This window comes from Ostrinia nubilalis, chromosome 12 (genome assembly GCF_963855985.1).
Source record: "Ostrinia nubilalis chromosome 12, ilOstNubi1.1, whole genome shotgun sequence".
Classification (NCBI taxonomy): domain Eukaryota; kingdom Metazoa; phylum Arthropoda; class Insecta; order Lepidoptera; family Crambidae; genus Ostrinia; species Ostrinia nubilalis.
This window is the reverse complement of record NC_087099.1, coordinates 2,754,873-2,778,370: the sequence shown is the minus strand read 5'-3', so window position 1 is coordinate 2,778,370 and position 23,498 is coordinate 2,754,873. Positions and strand designations below refer to the sequence as shown.

The window sequence follows — 23,498 nt, the reverse complement described above, 5'->3', positions numbered from 1 at the left end:
AACAAAAAGATATTCCTTGTGGCATTCGAACGTTGGCCGCGGGCTAGAACGCCATGACCCGAGAGCCTTCTAAAATATGAGTGTGTTGTGTACCTATGATTGATGGCTTGAATTGGCAAATTATGGTATTGGTGAATAAGTTGGTTTCAGACTATTTGTATTTAATATCCAATTTGTGAGTGAGTATGTGTACGAATCTAACATATGAGACAATGAATTAATAAGTGTGATAATAAGTTCTTTAACAGACATAATATCAGATAGTAAAGAGTCTTTACTTGAATCCTTATAAGCAGTGCCGGATGAAGGAAAGTTTATGTTGAAATCTTTAATAAGAGCATCATGAGAGGCTTTATCATATCCAGGACTAATTACTGGAGGGGATCTAGGCTTAAGAAATACTGTTTTTTTATATGAACTCCTGCTGGGAATACTATCAGATGTATTTTTCAAAACTGGTCTATTTGTGTTCATTGGGGCTACTGTTGTCAAAGCATCAGCATAAGACTTACCAAGAGGAGGGTGTAATTTTAAAGCCTCAGAATAAGAAATACAATTCTTAGCCATAGTCTCTTTAATTTGCTTTTGACGGGAAAACTCAGGACATTTTTTGCTGGTCGCAAAGTGAGAACCTGTACACAGACAACATTTAACAAACTCTTCATCAACTGAACAGCTGTCACCCGAGTGGTCATGACCACATTTAAAACATTTGGGAAGAGATCTACACTGTGACTTAATGTGACCATATTTGCAGCATTTGTAACATTGTATAGTGGGGAAAATGTATAAGTCCACAGGCAGAGAATTGTAACACATAAATACTCTCTTTGGAAGTACTTGTCCATCAAATGTGAGAACTACAGTCTCTATAGGTATGTATTCAACTGTGTCTTTTCCAATAGTTTTCCTTTTCAATCTCCTTACTTTAAGAATGTTGCCACAACCTACAGGGACTGTAATATTCTGTATGACTTCCTCATCAGTCCAGTTGGTTGGAATGCCCCTCACTACTCCCATGCGAGTAACATTTGATGTTGGAATAAATGCTTTATAGCGATTGTTGGACAAGACAGTACTACTTAAGAATGAATTGGCATCCTCATAATTACAAAAGGAAATAGCTGCACGATTTCTGCCAATACGTTTTAAACTGCCATTTATTATGTTTTTAAAACCATGTTTTTTCAAAAACAAACCAAGAGTAACCGGGTGAATTGAGGTACTTTGATTGGAAGTTATCTCTTCTTTTTGTATGTGTATGACATAAGGAGAAACATCAGATGCCTGGTAAAGATTTCTGCCAATTGGTAGCCGCTGAGAATTGGAATTATTGTTCTCAAAATCAACATCAAGTGAGTTTGGTGAGTTTGACACTGGCACAGAGTTTTTAGCAGTAGTATCATTGAATTTGTTTGGTTGTTGTTTTGACTGAATTATTACTTCGGAATGAGATTCCGAGTGACATTCACATGAGTCAAGTGAAGGAACTGTAGAGCTTTTATGATGACGTCTCCTCTTTTTATTACAGTGTTTACAATACTTAGGTACAGAGGCCCGTTTTAAACGTTTTGATTTATTTTGAGAATGTTCGGAGCCATCCGTGCATGAACTTTCAGTATCTAATGCTGAATAATTATTAGCTATAGTGACATTGTACGAAACCTGGGGGACGGAGCCCCCAGGTTCGTCTGGGTCGTTCATGTAACTAGAGAAAGAGGTAAAAACTTACCAGAGCACTGCCAAAATCACTAACTAATAAATAAATAGAAAGATAAACATAAATATACTACACTCCACTACTTAACTGATCTCTATTTACTAGATAATTTATAAAAATCGCAAAAGCAAAAATTGAGACAACCGCCTAGCTTGACGTTTCCCGCGCTTTTTTTTTTTTTTTTTTTCTTCTATTATGGCATGCACGGCTTGTGCGTCAGCCACGACGAGGTAAGGTAAAGTTAGGGAAACGTATAGGAAAGTAAAAATGGAGAACGGAAAAAAAAAGGTTGCAAAGGATCAGGAAAGTTAAGGAGAAAACAAAATATTAGGTAGATTAAATTTTTATGTTATTATTACTCATATAAACAGATAGGGTATTATAAATATCAATAGAATGCATATTAAGGAGGCAGGCTATGGAAGTTGGGAATGGTACTCGTAAGGATATAAGGGATTCGATGAAAGAGGATCGGTCATGTAACGGACAAATGAAAAACAGATGATTTAAGTCACCTGTGCCAGTACCACACTCACACAAATCAGAATTCACAATTTTAAGTCTAAAAAGATGCGTAGGTATACAGGCATGGCCAATTCTCATACGGATAATATTAGAGGTAGAGACCTTTCCCAGTTTCATTTTAAAAAACCATGGTTTTAAAGGAATGGTTGGTTGAATGATCTTGTACCATTTTCCTTTAGTTGCACTAGTGTGCGCCCAATCCAATTCCCATGATTCACGCAAGTAGGACTTAGGGAGGGACAAAAGGTCATGACAGTAATTTTTATAGCTAATCATATCACCATTCACAACAGCTTCATTGGCAAATTTATCAGCCTTTTCATTACCGAAAATATGGCTATGACTCGGAATCCAGGCGAAGATTATTTTGTACCCCAAAGTAGAACATTTATGAAGCAACTCTCTGCATTTAATTACAATTGGGTATTGAATATTGCATTTAAAGGGAAATTTTTCTAAGGCTTGTAAAGCGCTCTTAGAATCTACGAAAATTACTGTTTTTTTCAGTTTCATAATTTGGACATATTCTATGGCTTTATAAATTCCACAGCACTCCCCGGTGAAAACTGATGTTTCAGGAGGTAATCTGACCTTTTCGTGAATACCATACTGATGATGGAAAAGCCCTACTCCGACCACACCATCGTTGGAGTGTTTGGATGCATCGCTATATATATGATGCCAATCGGCCCAATTATCTTCAATAATGAAGTTAAATTTATATTTAGCGTCAAGTGAATTTTTAGGGATATCTAAATCATATATTATTTCAGGAGAAAGAACTAACGACTCAAAAGTAGCAGAAAATATGGGAAATTTTGGAGTTCTGTGAGTCGGAGCTTGAAAAGATATAAATTTACGGTAACTTAAAACTAAACAGGGAAGGTTTTTATGAGCCCAGTAAGGAGATGTACCAATAGAATCAGATAAAAGTTGTAATTTTAAAAATAGAGGGTGATTTGAATATTGTAAAACTCTAAATAAAAATTTGTCTGATAAGAATTGACGGCGCAGTCTAAGAGGAGGATCAGTGCATTCAACCTGTAAAGTATTAATGGGGCTAGATTTCATAGTACCAGAAATAATACGGAGAGCCTTTGATTGGATGCTGTCCATTTTTTTCAGACCGACTAGATTGCAAGGTTCTAAGAAGTAAGCTCCATAATCAAGAACACTACGTATTATAGCGTTATAGAGAAGTTTTAGCGAGGAAGGGTGAGCACCCCACCAGACCCCTGAGAGGCAGCGCAAAATATTTAATAAACGCTCACATTTGGCCGTGACATAATAACAATGAGGAACCCCTGATAGTTTGTCATCTAAAATTATTCCTAAAAACTTTGCTTCCTTACAAGCTTGGATAGTAATATTATCATAGTAAACAAAAACAGGAGGTGGCATCCGCATTCTACTAAAAAGAACCACAGAACTTTTTGGGACCGATAATGATAGACAGTTATTATCTAACCAGATTTTAAGGGAACTTAGAGCTGCCGTTAAGCAATGACATAATTCGCTTACTGAATAACCGGTAACGTACAAAAGAAGGTCATCAGCATACTGTAGAATATTAATTTTATTAATAAAAATAGATTCAAGGTCGTACGTATATACGTTATACAACAATGGGCTTAAAACAGACCCCTGAGGTAATCCTCTCCAAAGAACTCGGGTCAGGACTGTTGAATCTTGAGTAGTAACGTGAATAGATCTTTCTGATAACATACTAATAATGAAATTGATTAGGGTAATCGGTACCTGTAGCTTTAAAAGTTTATTTTTAAGAATAGATAAATTAACACCATCGTAAGCGGCTGTGATATCGAGAAAGGCAGCGAGGAGACATTGATTATTAGTAAAGGCTAAGCGAATGTCTGTAGTAAAAATTCCTAAACTATCCATAGTACTCTTCCCTTTTCTAAAACCAAATTGACTGGTAGCTAATATACCTTTGCTTTCTAAATACCATTCTAATCTATTTTTAACTAAATGCTCTGCAATTTTGAGAAGAACAGACGATAAAGCAATAGGCCGATACGAAGTGGAGTTACCTACAGGAGAGTTCGGTTTGAGGATTGGTATTACCTCTTGAGATTTCCATGATGGAGGAATATTACCGTTAATCATGATGGAATTAATTATTGATAGAAAATATGAAAGGCAAGAATCGCTTAAATTAATGAAAAAAGAATAAGGAACACCATCAATACCAGGAGCCGAATCTTTCACGTACGACAAAATGCCTTTTATTTCAGAAAAAGTAAATGGAGCATTTAAATCTGTAAGGTTTTCAGTGCAAATAGGATAGTTTAATTCATGATATACTATATCTATAGGAGGCACAGAAGGAGGCGCTAATTTGTCTAGAAAGCTATCAACAATTGATTTATCTATGAACGAGGGAGTACTCTCTCGGAAACAAGATCTAAATCTCCGTATATTTTTCCATACCTCAGATGGGGAAACGTCTGGTGATATCGAAGTGCAAAATGTCTTCCATCCTTCCCATTTTTTTTGTTTAAATAACTTACGGGTGCTGTTTATAAGTTGAGACAAAATTTCTAAGTTTTCGGAAGAGGAAAATGCTCTGTACGCACGTTCCGCTAATTTTCTTTTTTTAATAGCTTCAGCGCATTCTTCATCCCACCATGGGGGAGGAGGAATATATCTACTACTATTTTTTTTAACAGGAAAAATATTGTCCGCCACGTCAATTAAAACTTGAGTGAAGGTATCAGCACAATTGCTATGATTGTCTAATTGTAAGGAAGGAAGTGACTCTAATCTTTCCTCCACTTTTTCTTTAAAAAGTTTCCAATCAGCATTAATCAATTGGTACTTCAATCGAGGGGGACGGATTGGGATTGATTTGTCAGAAAATGGTAAAGTAATAAATAAAGGATAATGATCACTGCCATATGAAGAACTAAGTACGTGCCAAGTTAAAGATGACGCTAAGGAAGGAGAACATATGGATAGATCAGGAGCGCTGAATCCTTCAGAACTAGCAGTGCGACGTGTAGGTTCCCCGGAGTTTAGTAAACATAAGTTATTCACATCTAAAAAATCTAAGATTCTTGAACCGTAATAATTAGAGGAAGAACTACCCCAAGAAGCATGCTGGGCGTTGAAATCTCCCATTATTAAAATGGGTTTTGGAAGGGAAGGTAAAATACTGAGTAAAATTTCATCATATATAATAGAGGATGGATGTGGAATATAAATAGAAACAAAACAAATGCCGTTTACAGAAACTGCTATAATGGAATAATCATCATTATGAATAGGAATGGGAATGTGTTTGAAAGGCCAAGAATGCTTGATCAGCAGTGCAACACCACCATAGCCATCTAGACGGTCCTCTCTAATGCAGGCATAGCCTGCTACCTTAAAACAACTACTAGATTTAAGCCAAGTCTCTTGGAGAGAAATGGCTAAAGGGTCATATTTATTAATTAAATGAAACAAATCTGATTTTTTACTGTAAATACTGCGGCAATTCCACTGAATTACCACTGAATTCATTATTATTTATAAAATTACTATTAAAAGTACTATCATGCAAATTATTATTTTTATTACTTACAGAGTTTTGGGATGAGGCAGCGTTGGTCGGTGTGAAGTTTGAATTATAATGAGACAATGAATTAATAAGTGTGATAATAAGTTCTTTAACAGACATAATATCAGATAGTAAAGAGTCTTTACTTGAATCCTTATAAGCAGTGCCGGATGAAGGAAAGTTTATGTTGAAATCTTTAATAAGAGCATCATGAGAGGCTTTATCATATCCAGGACTAATTACTGGAGGGGATCTAGGCTTAAGAAATACTGTTTTTTTATATGAACTCCTGCTGGGAATACTATCAGATGTATTTTTCAAAACTGGTCTATTTGTGTTCACTGGGGCTACTGTTGTCAAAGCATCAGCATAAGACTTACCAAGAGGAGGGTGTAATTTTAAAGCCTCAGAATAAGAAATACAATTCTTAGCCATAGTCTCTTTAATTTGCTTTTGACGGGAAAACTCAGGACATTTTTTGCTGGTCGCAAAGTGAGAACCTGTACACAGACAACATTTAACAAACTCTTCATCAACTGAACAGCTGTCACCCGAGTGGTCATGACCACATTTAAAACATTTGGGAAGAGATCTACACTGTGACTTAATGTGACCATATTTGCAGCATTTGTAACATTGTATAGTGGGGAAAATGTATAAGTCCACAGGCAGAGAATTGTAACACATAAATACTCTCTTTGGAAGTACTTGTCCATCAAATGTGAGAACTACAGTCTCTATAGGTATGTATTCAACTGTGTCTTTTCCAATAGTTTTCCTTTTCAATCTCCTTACTTTAAGAATGTTGCCACAACCTATAGGGACTGTAATATTCTGTATGACTTCCTCATCAGTCCAGTTGGTTGGAATGCCCCTCACTACTCCCATGCGAGTAACATTTGATGTTGGAATAAATGCTTTATAGCGATTGTTGGACAAGACAGTACTACTTAAGAATGAATTGGCATCCTCATAATTACAAAAGGAAATAGCTGCACGATTTCTGCCAATACGTTTTAAACTGCCATTTATTATGTTTTTAAAACCATGTTTTTTCAAAAACAAACCAAGAGTAACCGGGTGAATTGAGGTACTTTGATTGGAAGTTATCTCTTCTTTTTGTATGTGTATGACATAAGGAGAAACATCAGATGCCTGGTAAAGATTTCTGCCAATTGGTAGCCGCTGAGAATTGGAATTATTGTTCTCAAAATCAACATCAAGTGAGTTTGGTGAGTTTGACACTGGCACAGAGTTTTTAGCAGTAGTATCATTGAATTTGTTTGGTTGTTGTTTTGACTGAATTATTACTTCGGAATGAGATTCCGAGTGACATTCACATGAGTCAAGTGAAGGAACTGTAGAGCTTTTATGATGACGTCTCCTCTTTTTATTACAGTGTTTACAATACTTAGGTACAGAGGCCCGTTTTAAACGTTTTGATTTATTTTGAGAATGTTCGGAGCCATCCGTGCATGAACTTTCAGTATCTAATGCTGAATAATTATTAGCTATAGTGACATTGTACGAAACCTGGGGGACGGAGCCCCCAGGTTCGTCTGGGTCGTTCATGTAACCAGAGAAAGAGGTAAAAACTTACCAGAGCACTGCCAAAATCACTAACTAATAAATAAATAGAAAGATAAACATAAATATACTACACTCCACTACTTAACTGATCTCTATTTACTAGATAATTTATAAAAATCGCAAAAGCAAAAATTGAGACAACCGCCTAGCTTGACGTTTCCCGCGCTTTAAAAAACCATTCTACTGTGCTGTGTTCTTGTCAAAGCCACTTTTATTACTTTTTAAAATCATGCTCTGTGTGGAGCCAGCTTGCAACCTTTCCTTTCTGCCTACAGGTACGGTACAGTCAACGTCGAAAGTTCGTGACACCCAAAGTGGCCAAAAAGTTGTTGACACAACCTTATTCCAATTGCAACAGAGACGTATTCCGAACTTATTGGCTACTTTGGGTGTCACGAACTATTTGACGCCGACTGTACAGCTCTTATCTGAGTTTAGGTTCCTGCAGTTGTGGAGGAGTGATATGAGGTAACAGAGCTATGTCTGAACTCCGAAGCACTGTATTTTGAGGTCTTGCTGACTTAACAACACTGTACAGCTCAGAACCTACTCAGTCGCTATTGCTATTAGTTAAGCCACGGATACACTAGGGGACAAATGAAACAACATGTTGCGGAACATGTTCCTCAACAACTACGTGGAATGTGCCGAGATACATGTCGCGGAACATTTTGTCAACCACACTTCTCGAGGCGGGAGCAAGCAACATGCCCCGCGTCACGTACAATGTTGTGGGACACTATGCAACGTTGCAGCGTCACGTATATTTTGTGTTGCGCGTCATGTTGCGGGACAAAATGTTCCCTAGTGTATCCGGGGCTTAACATGAGCTCCTCCCTCAGTTGTATTTTCTATAAAACCTATCTAGGTTTTAATAATGAAAGGTTTAATATCCATTAATAATGAATTTAAGTTGGGGAAGATGAACAAATTAAAGACAATATTAGTTATTAAAATTAAATTTTATTTTAGAGTAATTGTTGACATAAGTGGACAACCTAGCGATATAAAACTAGCATTAAATGTTATAAGCATATTCATAATAAATATGAAGGTTTCCTTTGAAACAGAAGGCTTACTTGTGACGTGAAATAGTTACTGAAGATATAGCAGAATTAATTTGTTTTACAAAATTAAGAAATTGCATATAATCACTTCACATCATCATAAAACACTCAACAAGGATTCTGCTAAAAATATAATTTTCTACTACAGTCCAATAACAGATGTTTCTTTAACAAAAATATTCACACTTCTGACTGTACCGTCAAAATGCAATTTGATCCTGTTCGTATCCAGCAGGATAATAAATGTTTTAAGAACCCGGACACACCATAACGATATGCAACAAACATTCAGGCACATCAAGCACTCCATACTGTCATATAGTTATAATTAAATTCGATCTCATTGTTATTTGTATGATAGTGCGTGTAAAGCTCGATTCATGTCAGCACCCCTGGGATGAATAAGTGCTGCTGTCAACGACATGTATGAAATTTGGTCGCGCGGCCAGGTCGCGTAAAGGTTCAGCCAAACCAACGCGATCACACGTGTTCAGCCGACGTGCAACGATGGCGACCAGACTTAAATGCATTGATCGCCATCGCTGCAGGCCGGCTGATTGCGTGTGATCGCGTTGGTTTGGCTGAACCTAAAAGCTTCAGACAAAGTTCAGCCTGCGTCCGCGATGGCGTGCACTTATGGCTCACACTGCGTGTACTGAGCCCAAATTGTCGAATGAGATCGTTTCAAATACTGCGCCATAGATTAGAGTTCTCCCGCGTGGCAGGCGTCCTCATAGCTCTTCCCTCTCTGTTCGGGGTCCAGTTTGATCATATCGTCGATGCGCAGGATCGTGATGGCGGCTTCGGTAGCGAACTTCAGAGATTTGATCTTGGATATAGCGGGTTCTAGCACTCCGGCGGCGAGGTTGTCGCGGAGCGTGCCTTCCGTTAAGTCCAGGCCCACCCATTTAAGGTTGGCGTGTTCAACCTGGGAAATTAAAGTAGGATTAGATTTTATGATATCGTATAACGAGTATAGTCATGTAATTATGTTGCTGTCGCGCTCGTACACTCACTGCGGGCGCCCGTTGCACAGTCGCGACAGCCTTTCCTTTCTGCCTACAGGTACGGTACAGTCAACGTCGAAAGTTCGTGACACCCAAAGTGGCCAAAAAGTTGTTGACACAACCTTATTCCAATTGCAACAGAGACGTATTCCGAACTTATTGGCTACTTTGGGTGTCACGAACTATTTGACGCCGACTGTACAGCTCTTATCTGAGTTTAGGTTCCTGCAGTTGTGGAGGAGTGATATGAGGTAACAGAGCTATGTCTGAACTCCGAAGCACTGTATTTTGAGGTCTTGCTGACTTAACAACACTGTACAGCTCAGAACCTACTCAGTCGCTATTGCTATTAGTTAAGCCACGGATACACTAGGGGACAAATGAAACAACATGTTGCGGAACATGTTCCTCAACAACTACGTGGAATGTGCCGAGATACATGTCGCGGAACATTTTGTCAACCACACTTCTCGAGGCGGGAGCAAGCAACATGCCCCGCGTCACGTACAATGTTGTGGGACACTATGCAACGTTGCAGCGTCACGTATATTTTGTGTTGCGCGTCATGTTGCGGGACAAAATGTTCCCTAGTGTATCCGGGGCTTAACATGAGCTCCTCCCTCAGTTGTATTTTCTATAAAACCTATCTAGGTTTTAATAATGAAAGGTTTAATATCCATTAATAATGAATTTAAGTTGGGGAAGATGAACAAATTAAAGACAATATTAGTTATTAAAATTAAATTTTATTTTAGAGTAATTGTTGACATAAGTGGACAACCTAGCGATATAAAACTAGCATTAAATGTTATAAGCATATTCATAATAAATATGAAGGTTTCCTTTGAAACAGAAGGCTTACTTGTGACGTGAAATAGTTACTGAAGATATAGCAGAATTAATTTGTTTTACAAAATTAAGAAATTGCATATAATCACTTCACATCATCATAAAACACTCAACAAGGATTCTGCTAAAAATATAATTTTCTACTACAGTCCAATAACAGATGTTTCTTTAACAAAAATATTCACACTTCTGACTGTACCGTCAAAATGCAATTTGATCCTGTTCGTATCCAGCAGGATAATAAATGTTTTAAGAACCCGGACACACCATAACGATATGCAACAAACATTCAGGCACATCAAGCACTCCATACTGTCATATAGTTATAATTAAATTCGATCTCATTGTTATTTGTATGATAGTGCGTGTAAAGCTCGATTCATGTCAGCACCCCTGGGATGAATAAGTGCTGCTGTCAACGACATGTATGAAATTTGGTCGCGCGGCCAGGTCGCGTAAAGGTTCAGCCAAACCAACGCGATCACACGTGTTCAGCCGACGTGCAACGATGGCGACCAGACTTAAATGCATTGATCGCCATCGCTGCAGGCCGGCTGATTGCGTGTGATCGCGTTGGTTTGGCTGAACCTAAAAGCTTCAGACAAAGTTCAGCCTGCGTCCGCGATGGCGTGCACTTATGGCTCACACTGCGTGTACTGAGCCCAAATTGTCGAATGAGATCGTTTCAAATACTGCGCCATAGATTAGAGTTCTCCCGCGTGGCAGGCGTCCTCATAGCTCTTCCCTCTCTGTTCGGGGTCCAGTTTGATCATATCGTCGATGCGCAGGATCGTGATGGCGGCTTCGGTAGCGAACTTCAGAGATTTGATCTTGGATATAGCGGGTTCTAGCACTCCGGCGGCGAGGTTGTCGCGGAGCGTGCCTTCCGTTAAGTCCAGGCCCACCCATTTAAGGTTGGCGTGTTCAACCTGGGAAATTAAAGTAGGATTAGATTTTATGATATCGTATAACGAGTATAGTCATGTAATTATGTTGCTGTCGCGCTCGTACACTCACTGCGGGCGCCCGTTGCACAGTCGCGACAGCAATACAATTACGCGCGAGCGATAAGGATGGGTAGCTTGGGGTCATTGGACAAAATTCTACGTGCTCACAAACCGGGCTTGGTGATATCAGATAAGCGCGTTTGCGTATCGACAATGGTTGCAGTACTTGTCCTTTTTCTTTGGTGTCGGTTGTAACATTTTGAGATCATAACTATTTTTAGTTTTATGAGCTATTTTGAAATGGCTTACACGGGCCGACTTAACGCGCTCTCTGGACCACGTAATACAATTCGAACCCTGGTCAAGGGAATGGAAGTCTGTAACAACCACTAGAGTGATGTGGAAATCATTGGGGGAGGCGTATGTCTAGCAGTAGACGTCCTGTGGCTGAAATGATAATGAAGCACTAGAGTACACAGGCTTATGTAGCAACCTTGGTCTGCGAGGAGTTGTGGTATGCGCGCAGCTTGGCCACGAGCTCGGTGGCGTCGCGCGCCGCGTTCACGGCCAGCGTCTTGGGGATCACCAGCAGTGACTGCGCGAACGCCGCGATGGCCAGCTGCTCGCGGGAGCTCTGTGGACGAAGATATACGTGAATAAGTGCTGAAGGTGTACCGTCAACTTAGTACATAAAGTGAAGATTGACAGATTTTGAGATCAGCAGAGGGCTTATTCCACTATTCCCCATTGACAATCCCCGTCGAATCGAATTGGAACTTATAATGGGGAATAATGAACTAAAAAGTTCATTAATCCCCATTACGTTCAAAATAAAATCCTAATATAACGGGGATTAATGAACTTTTTAGTTCATTGTTCCCCATTATAAGCTCTAATTTGCGTTTACGGGGAATAGTGAACAAAAAGTTCACTAATCCCCGTTGACGGGGATTGTCAACGGGGAATAGTGGAATAAGCCCAGCAGAGTCACACGTAAATCCACCTGTGACATGTTTACCGTACATGGTACGTCTGCGACTCTCCGGCGCGATCTTCAATTTCTAGTAAATGCCCTAAATATGTACACAAAAGAAGTGCGTGGAATCGCTTTGGTCGGTTGTTTTTTTTCTTCTAAATAGCACCCTAAACAATGATACACAATTCCGAAGTTCAGGCACGTACAATGCGAGTCAATGATTGATCGGAATAGTGGCGGTAGTAGCACCTATTACAAACAATCACATAAGATGTTACAGTATCACTAAGCATAGCAGGTACTAACCAGAGTAGATAGAGAGCGCGTCGTGGGCCGAGCGCTCCATCTCGTCGCAGTAGGCGTATGGCACCACGATCGAGTATAAGGGACTACAAAAGACACGCAGATTTCTCGAGGCATGTATCAACCAGAATATTCACCAGTCTTTGTCCAGCAGTGGACGTCATTTGGCTGAAAGGAACGGATACTAACCAGAGTGGTAGCAAAGTTCTCCAGGTAGATAGATAGCGCGGCCTCGACAGCGCCGCCCCCGGGCACCAGACGACCTGGCTTATTCCACGGGGATTAGTGAACTTTTTGTTCACTATTCCCCGTTAACGCCAATGAGAGCTATCGTTTTAGCGCTCACCAGTTAGCGCCACTGTAGAGTAAGGTCCTGTTACTTGCTAGTAGCGAAGACAGTGACAACAACTGGTGAGCGCGAAAGTGGTAGGAGGACTATCGCATTTGCACTCGTCAAGATGGCGCCACTGTAGAGTAAGGTTCTGTCAATCGCCAGGGGTGCCAACTGTTAAGTATAAAACTAAAACCCAACTACGACAAAAAACGACGCTGAAAAAGTATAAAACAAGATTTTCAGAATACTGAACTGAACAAAGTTGCCAATGTAGTTGCATAGTAATTTTCATGTTTGGAAAACCGCAGTCACACGTTGTCAAAGTTCTACGGTAGGTAGGTACTCGTATATGTAACGTGTGACTACGCCTTTCCAAACATGAAAATTACTATGCAACTACATTGGCAACTTTGTTCAGTTCAGTATTCTGAAAATCTTGTTTTATACTTTTTCAGCGTCGTTTTTTGTCGTAGTTGGGTTTTAGTTTTTTTACTTTTTATTATTTGTACTATTTTGGTGTTAAAGTGTATTTGTGGCGCATAATATTAACAAAAGTTAAATTGATGAACTAATAAGCAGTAAAGAAGCTATGAACGAAAAGATGTGAATTATATGCAATCAGCCCATGAATACAGGTAAAGTCACAAGCAAATGCTAGTAATATATATATATTCGAAATGTACAAGTAAAGCGCTTTCAAATGATACCAAACACGGCATATTTATCTTAACTTTATTTTTTTACTCTGTATGTTTTGTCCGCTAGAGGGCGCCACATTCGATTTAGTGAAACCCCGTATAGCCTATAACCAGCGGACAATTAAGACGCTTCTAATGACATGTCATTTGTCGAATTCTGATAAGTAGTTTAGAAGTTACGAGGGTACACATGAACATACATACATACATACATATATACATAGCCTGTCAAAATCATAACCCTCCTTTTGCTTTGCCGTAGTCGGGTAAAAACGATACCCCTCATTGGAAGCTTATAATATATATATTAGGATTTTATTTTTAACGTAATGGGGATTAATGAACTGTTTAGTTTATTTTTCCCCATTATAAGCTCTAATTGGCGTTAACGGGGAATAGTGAACAAAAAGTCCACTAATCCCGTGTAACTACTAATAGTGGAATAGTCGGGCTCTGACTCTAGTACGCGGCGGACGGCGCACAGCGCGTCGTGGGCCGAGCGCTCCATCTCGTCGCAGTACGCGTATAACGACACTACGACCGAATATAAGAGACTACAAAAGACACGCAGATTTCTCGAGGCGTGTACTAATCAGGGGAGGCCTTTGTCCAGTGGACGTCATTTGGCTGAAACGAACGTATACTAACCAAAGTAGTGGCGAAGTTCTCCAGGTAGATAGAGAGCGCGACTCTAGCGCTCCATCTCGTCTCAGTAGGCGTATAATGGCACCACGACCGAGTATAAGAGACTACAAAAGACACGCAGATTTCTCGAGGCATGTATCAACCAGAATATTCACCAGTCTTTGTCCAGCAGTGGACGTCATTTGGCTGAAACGAACGTATACTAACCAAAGTAGTGGCGAAGTTCTCCAGGTAGATAGATAGCGCGGCCTCGACAGCGCCGCCCCCGGGCACCAAACGACCGGACTCCAACACGCGGCGGACAGCGCACAGCGCGTCGTGAGCCGAGCGCTCCATCTCGTCGCAGTACGCGTATAACGACACCACGATCGAGTATAAGAGACTACAAAAGACACCGCAGATTTCTCGAGGTGTGTACTAACCAGTGGAGGCCTTTGTCCAGTGGACGTCATTTGGCTGAAACGAACGTATACTAACCAAAGTAGTGGCGAAGTTCTCAAGGTCATAGAAAGCGCGGCCTCGACAGCGCCGCCCCCGGGCACCAAACTACCGGACTCCAACACGCGGCGGACGGCGCACAGCGCGTCGTGAGCCGAGCGCTCCATCTCGTCGCAATACGCGTATAACGACACCACGACCGAATATAAGAGACTACAAAAGACACCGCAGATTTGTTGAGGCATGTACCAACCAGAATATTCACCAGTCTTTGTCCAGCAGTGGACGTCATTTGGCTGAAACGAACGTATACTAACCAGAGTGGTAGCGAAGTTCTCCAGGTAGATAGAAAGCGCGGCTTCGACAGCGCCGCCCCCGGGCACCAAACGACCTGACTCTAGCACGCGGCGGACGGCGCACAGCGCGTCGTGAGCCGAGCGCTCCATTTCGTCGCAGTAAGCGTCTGTCGGCCCGCGCAGGATTATTGAAGCAGCCGTGCGAGCTACAGGTCTGAGGAATAGAAATATAGGCTGTTATGTTTACGAAATTAGAGCATAAAGCCATGTATTCATTAGGCAACATTTGTTGATAAACACTGTTTATAAACAATGTTTCATAATCTCTGTAAACAATGTATAAACAGTCCATAAACATAGGTGATGAAATATTGTTTATGATACATGTTGCCGTTCTCCCCTCTATGAGTGGAGAGCAAGTGTGGACGGCCAAGTTTCAGAAACTGTGTTTATGGTAAACTTGTTTCACACTAGTCATAAACAGTTTATCAACAAATGTTGCGTAATGAATACATGGCTTAATTGGCGCAGAACTTTGTTAGTTTCAGAAATTAAATCGTGGTCGAAAATCTTTTCAATTGATGTTCAGTTCTGCGAAGTATTCATCGCCTAGTCCATTTCTCGATAGTTAATTAGGACCAGTTTTTTTTATTCTGTATTTATATCTTCATTTTGTTCACGTCGTTTTTGCAGATGTTTTCGTGTCGTTGTGCTTGTTCTGAATTCATTAGGAAATTAATAAAACTGCCTAAAATTAAATTAATAGTTACCCCTTGATCAGAATGAGCTGGTCATCACAGATCTGCTCCTGGACAACTTCGGCGGCTTCTCCGATCATGCTCGGCTCGAACACTTCCTCGCCTAGAAACAAGCAACAGATCTAACATCAATAATAATGTGTACAATAATCAATAATTCTACTAAGATTACAGCACAAGTATTCGACCAAAATTGTAGAAGTTTATAAAAGTTTCTAGCCACCTAAAATAACAATAACAGAGCAGTTGTGCCAATTTAAGACAGTGTAGAATTCAACAGTGAACACATCTATTACAGTTCCTTAACTTGACAACAACGTCAACAACAATACATATCTGAATAAACTGAACAATTGCCTACTCAGAAAGGCAATAAAAGGACACAAATAGATCGAGATACTTAGAAAAGCTGAAAAAAAGGATAGATATAATGATGGTTTTCAACATACCTTCCATATTAGTCAGTGACGTCAGGAAAGTGGCTCCAGTAGCCTTAGCGATCCTCTTTAAGTCAGCCTTCTTGCATCTCCTCACGCCCATGGCGCCGGCCTCCACGAAGTATTTGAGGCAGAGGTCGTCGATGCCGCCGGAGCAGAGTACGACGTTGACGCCGGTGGCGAGGATCTTCTGTAGCCGCTCCTTGGTGATGTCAAGCTCGCGGGCGCGGATCGCTTCTAGCTTCTCGGGGTCGGAGACCAGTACCTAGGATTACAAAAAAGATTTATATTCCACTGAATACACTATAGCAAAACCAATATTTAAACTTTGCAATGTGGCACTGCTCAGTTTACTTTCTCTTCCATTGTATGTTTTATGTGTTACCTCTGTCTTTTGTGATGTCCATTGTAATAATGTTTCTTTCTATCTTTCTAAACTAAAATGAAAGTTGTCACAGAAGTGTGTGTTATGGGCAAAGAATAAAGATAACTATGGTTTTATCTGATAAGCATGACTACCTTTAAGTTTGGTGTACCATATTTGGGACTACCTGTGTTTTGCCAGAATTGGGCTGAAAACTAAATAATTAACTACAAAGAAAGGTACTAGACAAAAATAGGAAAGACATTTGCCTATCTACTACTGATAAAGAAGTAGGTAGTACTTTGGTTTGTCCAAGGGTCTACAGAGCTACCATTAGGGAAGTATGAAATTACCACAAACAATTACAAATTCATCTAATAAACATGAAAGAAAAACATTTACCTGAACACCCATTTTCATCTTCGTCTTCTGTAGCGAGAAGTCCAAGCACGCAATTTTAGCATTCACAATCTTCTTGGGCATGGCCTGAGAGGCGACGGTGCAGTTGAGGGCGTATCCCTTCACCAGGACACTCTCCCGAGCGCTCCGTCCGTGGGCCTTCAGGATATTGACGGCCTTGATGGGGTAGATTGTGTTGCCGCGAGGGTCCATAGCCTTGATAGCTTGTGCTGCATCTACTATAATCTCGGCGAAGAATTCTGAATCACTGTTGATATTTAGTTAAGGAAAGCATTTACAGTGCATTTGCATTATGACAAAACAAGTATAACAGATGACTACTTTTTATTATTCATGAAATGAGATTAAATTTTTGCCAGGTTACATATTTGACATTTTCACACAGTTGAAACAAATGGCTTAAGAAGAAGGAAAGGAAGGCTTAAAGTGTTAAAATTTTGTCTCACCCTCTTATACCACAGGAAATGTTTTTATATCCATTATGCATTACTAGTCAAAAGATTAGTTTATGAAAAAGGATACGCTCCAATAAGTTTGGATGACATGGTGGTTTTAGCAGCATTGATGAGTGACGGCCTTCCGAGTGACTCCACTGTGACGGTGAGGTTGTCCTGCACATACTTGACAGCCTCCTTGCAGGCCAGCCTGTAGCCCGAGATAATGCTGGTCGGGTGGATTTTATTCTTCACCAGTTCATCTGCACTCTGAAAAGTAACATAAATTTTTATAAAAGTTCCTATGCATTGGTACTAGAACAGAGTTTAAATTCAAATTCACATAATTGGACAAATAAATAGCCCAAGGAAAGTGAGGATATAGCTTGTAGAGGGAACAGATTTGAACACTACTATAGCAAGATTTTAAGAATATCACAGACTCACAGTAATTATTTTGACAGCCATAATATAAGGGTCATTTTTTGATATAATATGAACATTTACAAACCTTCAATAACTCAGCAGCAACTATGACTACAGATGTGGTTCCATCACCAACTTCCTCATCCTGCAACTGAGCCAGTTCTACCAAAACCTTGGCTGCTGGGTGTTCCACCTCCAGCATTCTGAAATGTACAATAAATATAATTAAAATAATTATTTTTTTTGTTACACGCAAAGGATTTTACTTGTTAAAATACAAAATGTAAGTGATTTGGACTTAGGACACTTACTTCAAGATAGTAGCACCATCATTTGTGACTGTGACATCTCCAATATCATCCACCAACATTTTGTCCAGGCCCACTGGGCCCAGGGAGCTCTTCACAATGTTAGCAATAGCAGCTGCTGCCGTGACTACAACAAACAAAGTCATTAATGCTTCCTTCCACCCTTTTTTCAAAATTTTAGAATTTTTCAGAATTGGAAAATTTCAGAATTTTTTAGATAAAGATTTTAGTCATCATTCAATGGATTCTCATTAGGTTGAATCTTTCATAGGTTAGTTTCCTTGTACTTAGTAGTAAATTTTCAAATTCTTAAGGAAAATTAAACAGGAGAGACATTTACGAAACAAACATCCTAGAAATAATGATTATCTGGCAATTTGATACTGATTTTACGAAATATTTATGAAAATGTAACCATAAGTGGCAATGCATGTGATCACCGGGGCTGTGTTACCTCGTGTGGATTTTAACATAAAATTCATACCATTTTGACTCCTGACTGAAGATCCGGATGACCTAGTCCCAGCAACAGCAAGTGGTGCAGCGAGTGTAGACATTTTTGACTATATTTTTTCACAAAATTCACAATTTCTCGCTAGTCCGTCACACTTTTTGATTCTGGAAGATGACTCAGTGCAGCCAACTGAAAGAAATAATGACATTTACTTTGTTTATTGCCAGTGTAAAAAATATAGTTGCTACATTAGTAGCGCCATCTATTGCGGAGTTTTATAACTAAATACTAGTCAACAAGGAAATAGTTTTTATTTTTTATTTAGTTCTGCTACTTGCTGTTAGATGGCCTTAAATCAAGTAAGCCCTAAGCTCTACCCTTCTATACTACGAGACTACGAGTAAACACACACAAAATATGATTTTTGATAAATTATAATAGGAAGTAGGTATAATTTGTTTAGTATAGATATTAATTTTAGTTTGCACGAGGAAGAGAAACGGTGAATGTTCTACTTAATATTGCCATGGACATGAGGTCGGACTAGGAAGCTGATAAGAGCCCGCGAAGATTTAAAATGGCTAAGCCCAGCTATCAAATAATAAGAATACGATAATATGAAATAAGTACCTTCCTCCATCTTAATGTAATTATAATAAATAGCCACAAGAAGCAAAGCAAAAGTTCCAAAAAACGGAACAAACTAACAATAACGAACTCTACGAAACTAAAATGTAAGAATCAAATATAAAAATAAAGAAATTCCGGTCTGAAGTTAGGTTTTACCCTAGTTCAGGTATTGTTCTCTTCTTTTATACCTCCCCAGAGAGCTTTTGTATGAAAACTCGCTCTATGTAGCGCATGATAAATTCTGTAAACAAACTACAACCAGTTGTTACGTTGCATGAAAAGAAAAAGCTGTGTTTTTAGTGTTTTTCATGTCTTTTCCTAGCGGGGAATGCTTGCTAGTTTTGGAAAGTTATTTTTAATTTATAGTTACAGATTGAATAGTGAGAATATTAGTTGGTATCATTTAAAGACTGTTTATACGAGTGAGCGGTTCTTTTATAAATAGCCCAGGTATAATGTGTTGCGTACCCACCATATACTAACTGGCAGTCTGTGAAATAGTATTTATGTAGTTAGAGTAGGGTTCACATACCTATCAAGATATCAGGAGCGTGTAGCGGCTACGTGACTGGTAGCGCTGCCCCGGTAGAGTCCCCAATACTATTACTTTATCGGAAATAAAAACGATGTATATTTCTTTCTATACAGGGTGCAGAAGAAGAGCAGATAGTGTCTTAAAATAAAGTAGTCATGTGCATTAGGAAAATAAAGTCTCTAAATACACGTCTAAGTAATGTCTATTTACTTTATTTTTATATGATTTATGGGACTTGTACTTACTTGAGGATATAAAAGATGCTTAAACAAGGTAGAAAGGACATTAATCATTATTGCAGTCGACCATCCTTATGTAATCATGGGAAAACAAGTAAAAAGAATTCAGATTTTTCAAATATCTAGCATTCGATTTTGTATTGTATGATAGAAGTAGCTCCTATAATAGAAGACCGTGATAAGCGGAACGATTTTCGATAATCATGATGAGTATTCCCGATTGTCCTGCACGTTCTCCGCGTGTGTCCACCCCAGCAGAGAGTACGTGCTCGGAGAACGAGGATTGGCCCATCCGCGATGAGGACGCACTGCGAAGGTCAACTAGGAAAAGGTTCGACGGATCTTGAGTTTATTTTCCTGCATTATTACGTACTGAATCAGGGGTCGCTCGATTTTTATGATGTGGTATTTTTTCCGGCTCTGTAAATGGGACTAAATTCAAACGTTCGGTGGTAGAGTCATGCATGTTTTTAAGTAAAAGAACTAACTAACGAGTTTTCAAACTAAAATGAAATTAGTTTTCGTAAATTCCTTCCTGTGAAATATACTCTTTCGCTTTTATCCAGTCATAAAACGTCATACAAAAAATTGAATTTTGACGGCAATTTGGTATAGTGGTTCGCGTATCGGACTACTAAGCTAGAGGTCGCGGGTTCGATCATCGATGTTTGCAATGGATTGGGTTTTCATTCAGTATCTTCATAAATTTTAACGCAAGAAGAAATATTTTCAGGATACAGACAAAATTATTAAATGATGAGACAATTGAGTGAATTGCGAAACATCCTCAATTATTCGTGTACGTGACCCAACTACGTACGGGGGGCTAGTTTACCTCCCGCAAACAACAGAGTTTAAAATCTCATCCATAACTATTGCCATCAACGTCCCACGACGTGAATAAGCGGCGACAATGTTTCTGGGAACTCCGGCTGTCGGGACGTAATGGTTCTCTCAGAGAAGGATAGAGCGTTGCAGAATTCTCGATCGTGCATATCTGCGTCCTTGTCACTTATCCGTCATTACACGTCCTGTATCTACACGGGAGCATAATCTCGTTCACTGCTGTTAACCAAGGCCCATGGAGTAGCGGAGGAAAACAAATTGCGGAGACGGCTCATGCGCGCGCAGCACGCACGCGCCCGGCGCCAGTCGTGCGCCCACCGCCGCCGCGCACCGCCGCTCCGCCGCGCTCTGCCCCGCTCAATGGCGCCTATATCGGGACCTCGCTCACGCGGGTAAGTACCCACACCCTGAATCAACACCGCCCCACGAACCCCCCCGAAACCGTGGTCCACGACCCAGCATCTTTGGGGCGTGGTAGGACGTCGACTCGCCGCGCGGTCTCGTCCCTGCGACGGCACTGATAACGCTGCAGTCTTGTCAACAAATAACGTTATATAAAACGGTGCTGAATCCTCGAACAAGTTGAGAGTCATCTCGAAGATGTGTCTATTGATTTTCGCGAGGAGCGAGCGTTTCAGGCGAGTTGTCGCAGCCTGCAGCCTCTTTAGTATTCAGCTGCGGATGTCGCCACTCAAAAATCAGTAGTCATTGTAAAACGTTGGAGATATAACTGGATTGTTCGCAGCTATCGCACCCACAGGACTCCCTGTTTTACCGTCTCGCAGTTGTTTTTAATATTTATAGATGTTGAATACATATTAGGTTAGATTACTTACAAAGATTCTTCGGACAGGATGCTGTGCGATAGTTGTAGGAATTTAAACCACGTTGTATAGATTGCTTTTGCTTTAATGCTGAACAAGGTATTGTATTAGGGATGTTTGTTTTAATTAAGAAATATTTAGATTGTCATCTAGGTTTGCACATTCTAAGGAACTTAAATATTGCTCTTACTGACACGAGGATGTATATAGTAACTCGAAGGTCGAGTAAGTATAGAATTCATTTCCTACTATGACTTTTTATTCAACATAAATAAAGGCAAGATTTGATAAATACTTGACAGTTAACCCAAATACCTAAACTTATCCAGAATCAGAGGTACTTACTAGGTGCCTACCTATGTTATAATAATGGTTTTAATCCACAACACTGATAAATAATTAATCTTAATATCAGTTAAGAAAAGTCAGTATAAAATCATGTACGTTTTCAGTGACTGTTATTTGCTTTGACTGTAGGTACATTTATTTTTCATTAAACGAACTTTCTTCGACTAGCGAACACCCAACCAACAAAAACAAGTTAACACAGTCGAAACAGAATAAGTTTTGTAACTTATAGTTAGTTTAGCACTTCAAACTTTTAAGTTAGCTACTGAATAACTTTACAAGCTATTTTATTGCCCTTTCAGGTCAACGTTGAAAGATTATAAAAGTACCTACCTACCTACATATCGTAACGTAACACATACCTACTTACTACCTTACCTTTTTTAACCGAAAATATTTATGTCCTAAGTAATCATGTAATCAGTCCATCTGGGGGCACGGCAGTGCCCCCGCCAAGTCAAGCAAAAAAGCGGCATAAAACTGTCTGAAATGAAATTCATGAAAAATATTTAACGGTTTCCTCAGTCGTGTAGCAATGCTTCTAAAATGGCGCATTCAAGGTTTAGCTTTCCACAACATTGCGCTTCTATCAAAGCGCTGGGAAGGAATTCCGGGCATGAAAATAATTGACCCCAGTAGTTCGCCGAGCTAATCTAAAGCAGCGAACTATGTCCTCGGTATTTGAGTCGCTATTGCTCTGAATTTGCTTGATATCACTTCAATAGCTCTCACTATGTTGGTAGCTGAGAGTAACTTGAACACGAAGATTATTCAGGTCATGTTTCGAGTCAAAGATTATAATAGGATACCTATAGGTTAACTATCCTACTAATATTATAAATGCGAAAGTTTGGATGTCTGGATGGATGTTTGTTACTCTTTCACGCAAAAACTACTGAATGGATTTTTATGCTTTACAGTATTATTGTTTATAACTCAGAATAACATAGAGGCTATAATTTATGACGATCTGTGACAAACATAATTTCACGCGGGTGAAGCCGCGGGCAAAAGCTAGTTTTATATAAATGATACTGAGTTCATTTAGAAACTTGCTCTTAGCAAGCCTGAAAAGAAAGTGAACATGTTATAAAATAGGTAATACAATTAAAAATAGGTGAACCTTGTTTTCACCAGAAATGTAAGCATTTCTTTTTCTGTTCAATAACATCTAGCGGTGTTTTGAAGATCGTTCTCACAGTATTTTTGTCCCTTTTTATAAGTTATCAAAATCATCCGTCACAGATCGACCACATATCTATCGGAAAGTGGGCTTGTGACGGCCGTAAAAATAACCCTTGTCACTCTGGAATTGAGAGGCTTTCTACGAATTAAGAATCCTTCACCAAGTATTTTTTTTGTATCTAAAATAGACCAATGGTATGATGTAGCATGATCAGTTCATCAGGTACCAAACATGTGGATATCTAGATCTACCTTACAAATTCTTTATTGCGGATAGACCCCGGGACCCCTGAAGTATTATTCCAGTAAGCGAACCACCAGGCTAAGCGGTGG

The 23,498-nt window shown here is 39.6% G+C and overlaps 2 protein-coding genes across 2 annotated transcripts in view; one reads left to right on the top strand and one right to left on the bottom strand.

Moving 5' to 3' along the window:
• Positions 1 to 10,197: 10,197 nt before the first annotated feature.
• On the bottom strand, positions 10,198 to 18,754 carry LOC135076784 (T-complex protein 1 subunit alpha). Its single transcript, XM_063971218.1, has 10 exons — positions 18,589 to 18,754; positions 18,108 to 18,231; positions 17,882 to 17,999; positions 17,459 to 17,640; positions 16,919 to 17,183; positions 16,165 to 16,417; positions 15,728 to 15,818; positions 14,979 to 15,171; positions 11,761 to 11,901; positions 10,198 to 11,249 (listed from the first exon to the last, which is right to left on the bottom strand). The coding sequence occupies exons 1-10, from the start codon at positions 18,659 to 18,661 to the stop codon at positions 11,025 to 11,027; spliced, it is 1,665 nt and encodes a 554-aa protein (XP_063827288.1). The 5' UTR covers positions 18,662 to 18,754; the 3' UTR covers positions 10,198 to 11,024.
• A 2,372-nt stretch (positions 18,755 to 21,126) lies between these two features.
• The window catches only part of LOC135076644 (cubilin), a 94,152-nt gene continuing 91,780 nt past the window's right edge, over positions 21,127 to 23,498 (top strand). The window contains exon 1 of the mRNA XM_063971066.1: positions 21,127 to 21,200. The gene's annotated coding sequence lies outside the window, so the exon portion shown is untranslated. The remainder of the gene's footprint in view (positions 21,201 to 23,498) is intronic.

Coding starts and splice junctions, on each gene's coding strand:
- LOC135076784 (XM_063971218.1), bottom strand. CDS start 18,661: ATGTCTACACTCGCTGCACCACTTGCTGTTGCTGGGACTAGGTCATCC. Junction 15,819..16,164: donor GTCACTGACTAATATGGAAG/GTATGTTGAAAA, acceptor GCTTGTTTCTAG/GCGAGGAAGTGTTCGAGCCG. Junction 11,250..11,760: donor ACAACTCCTCGCAGACCAAG/GTTGCTACATAA, acceptor TTAATTTCCCAG/GTTGAACACGCCAACCTTAA.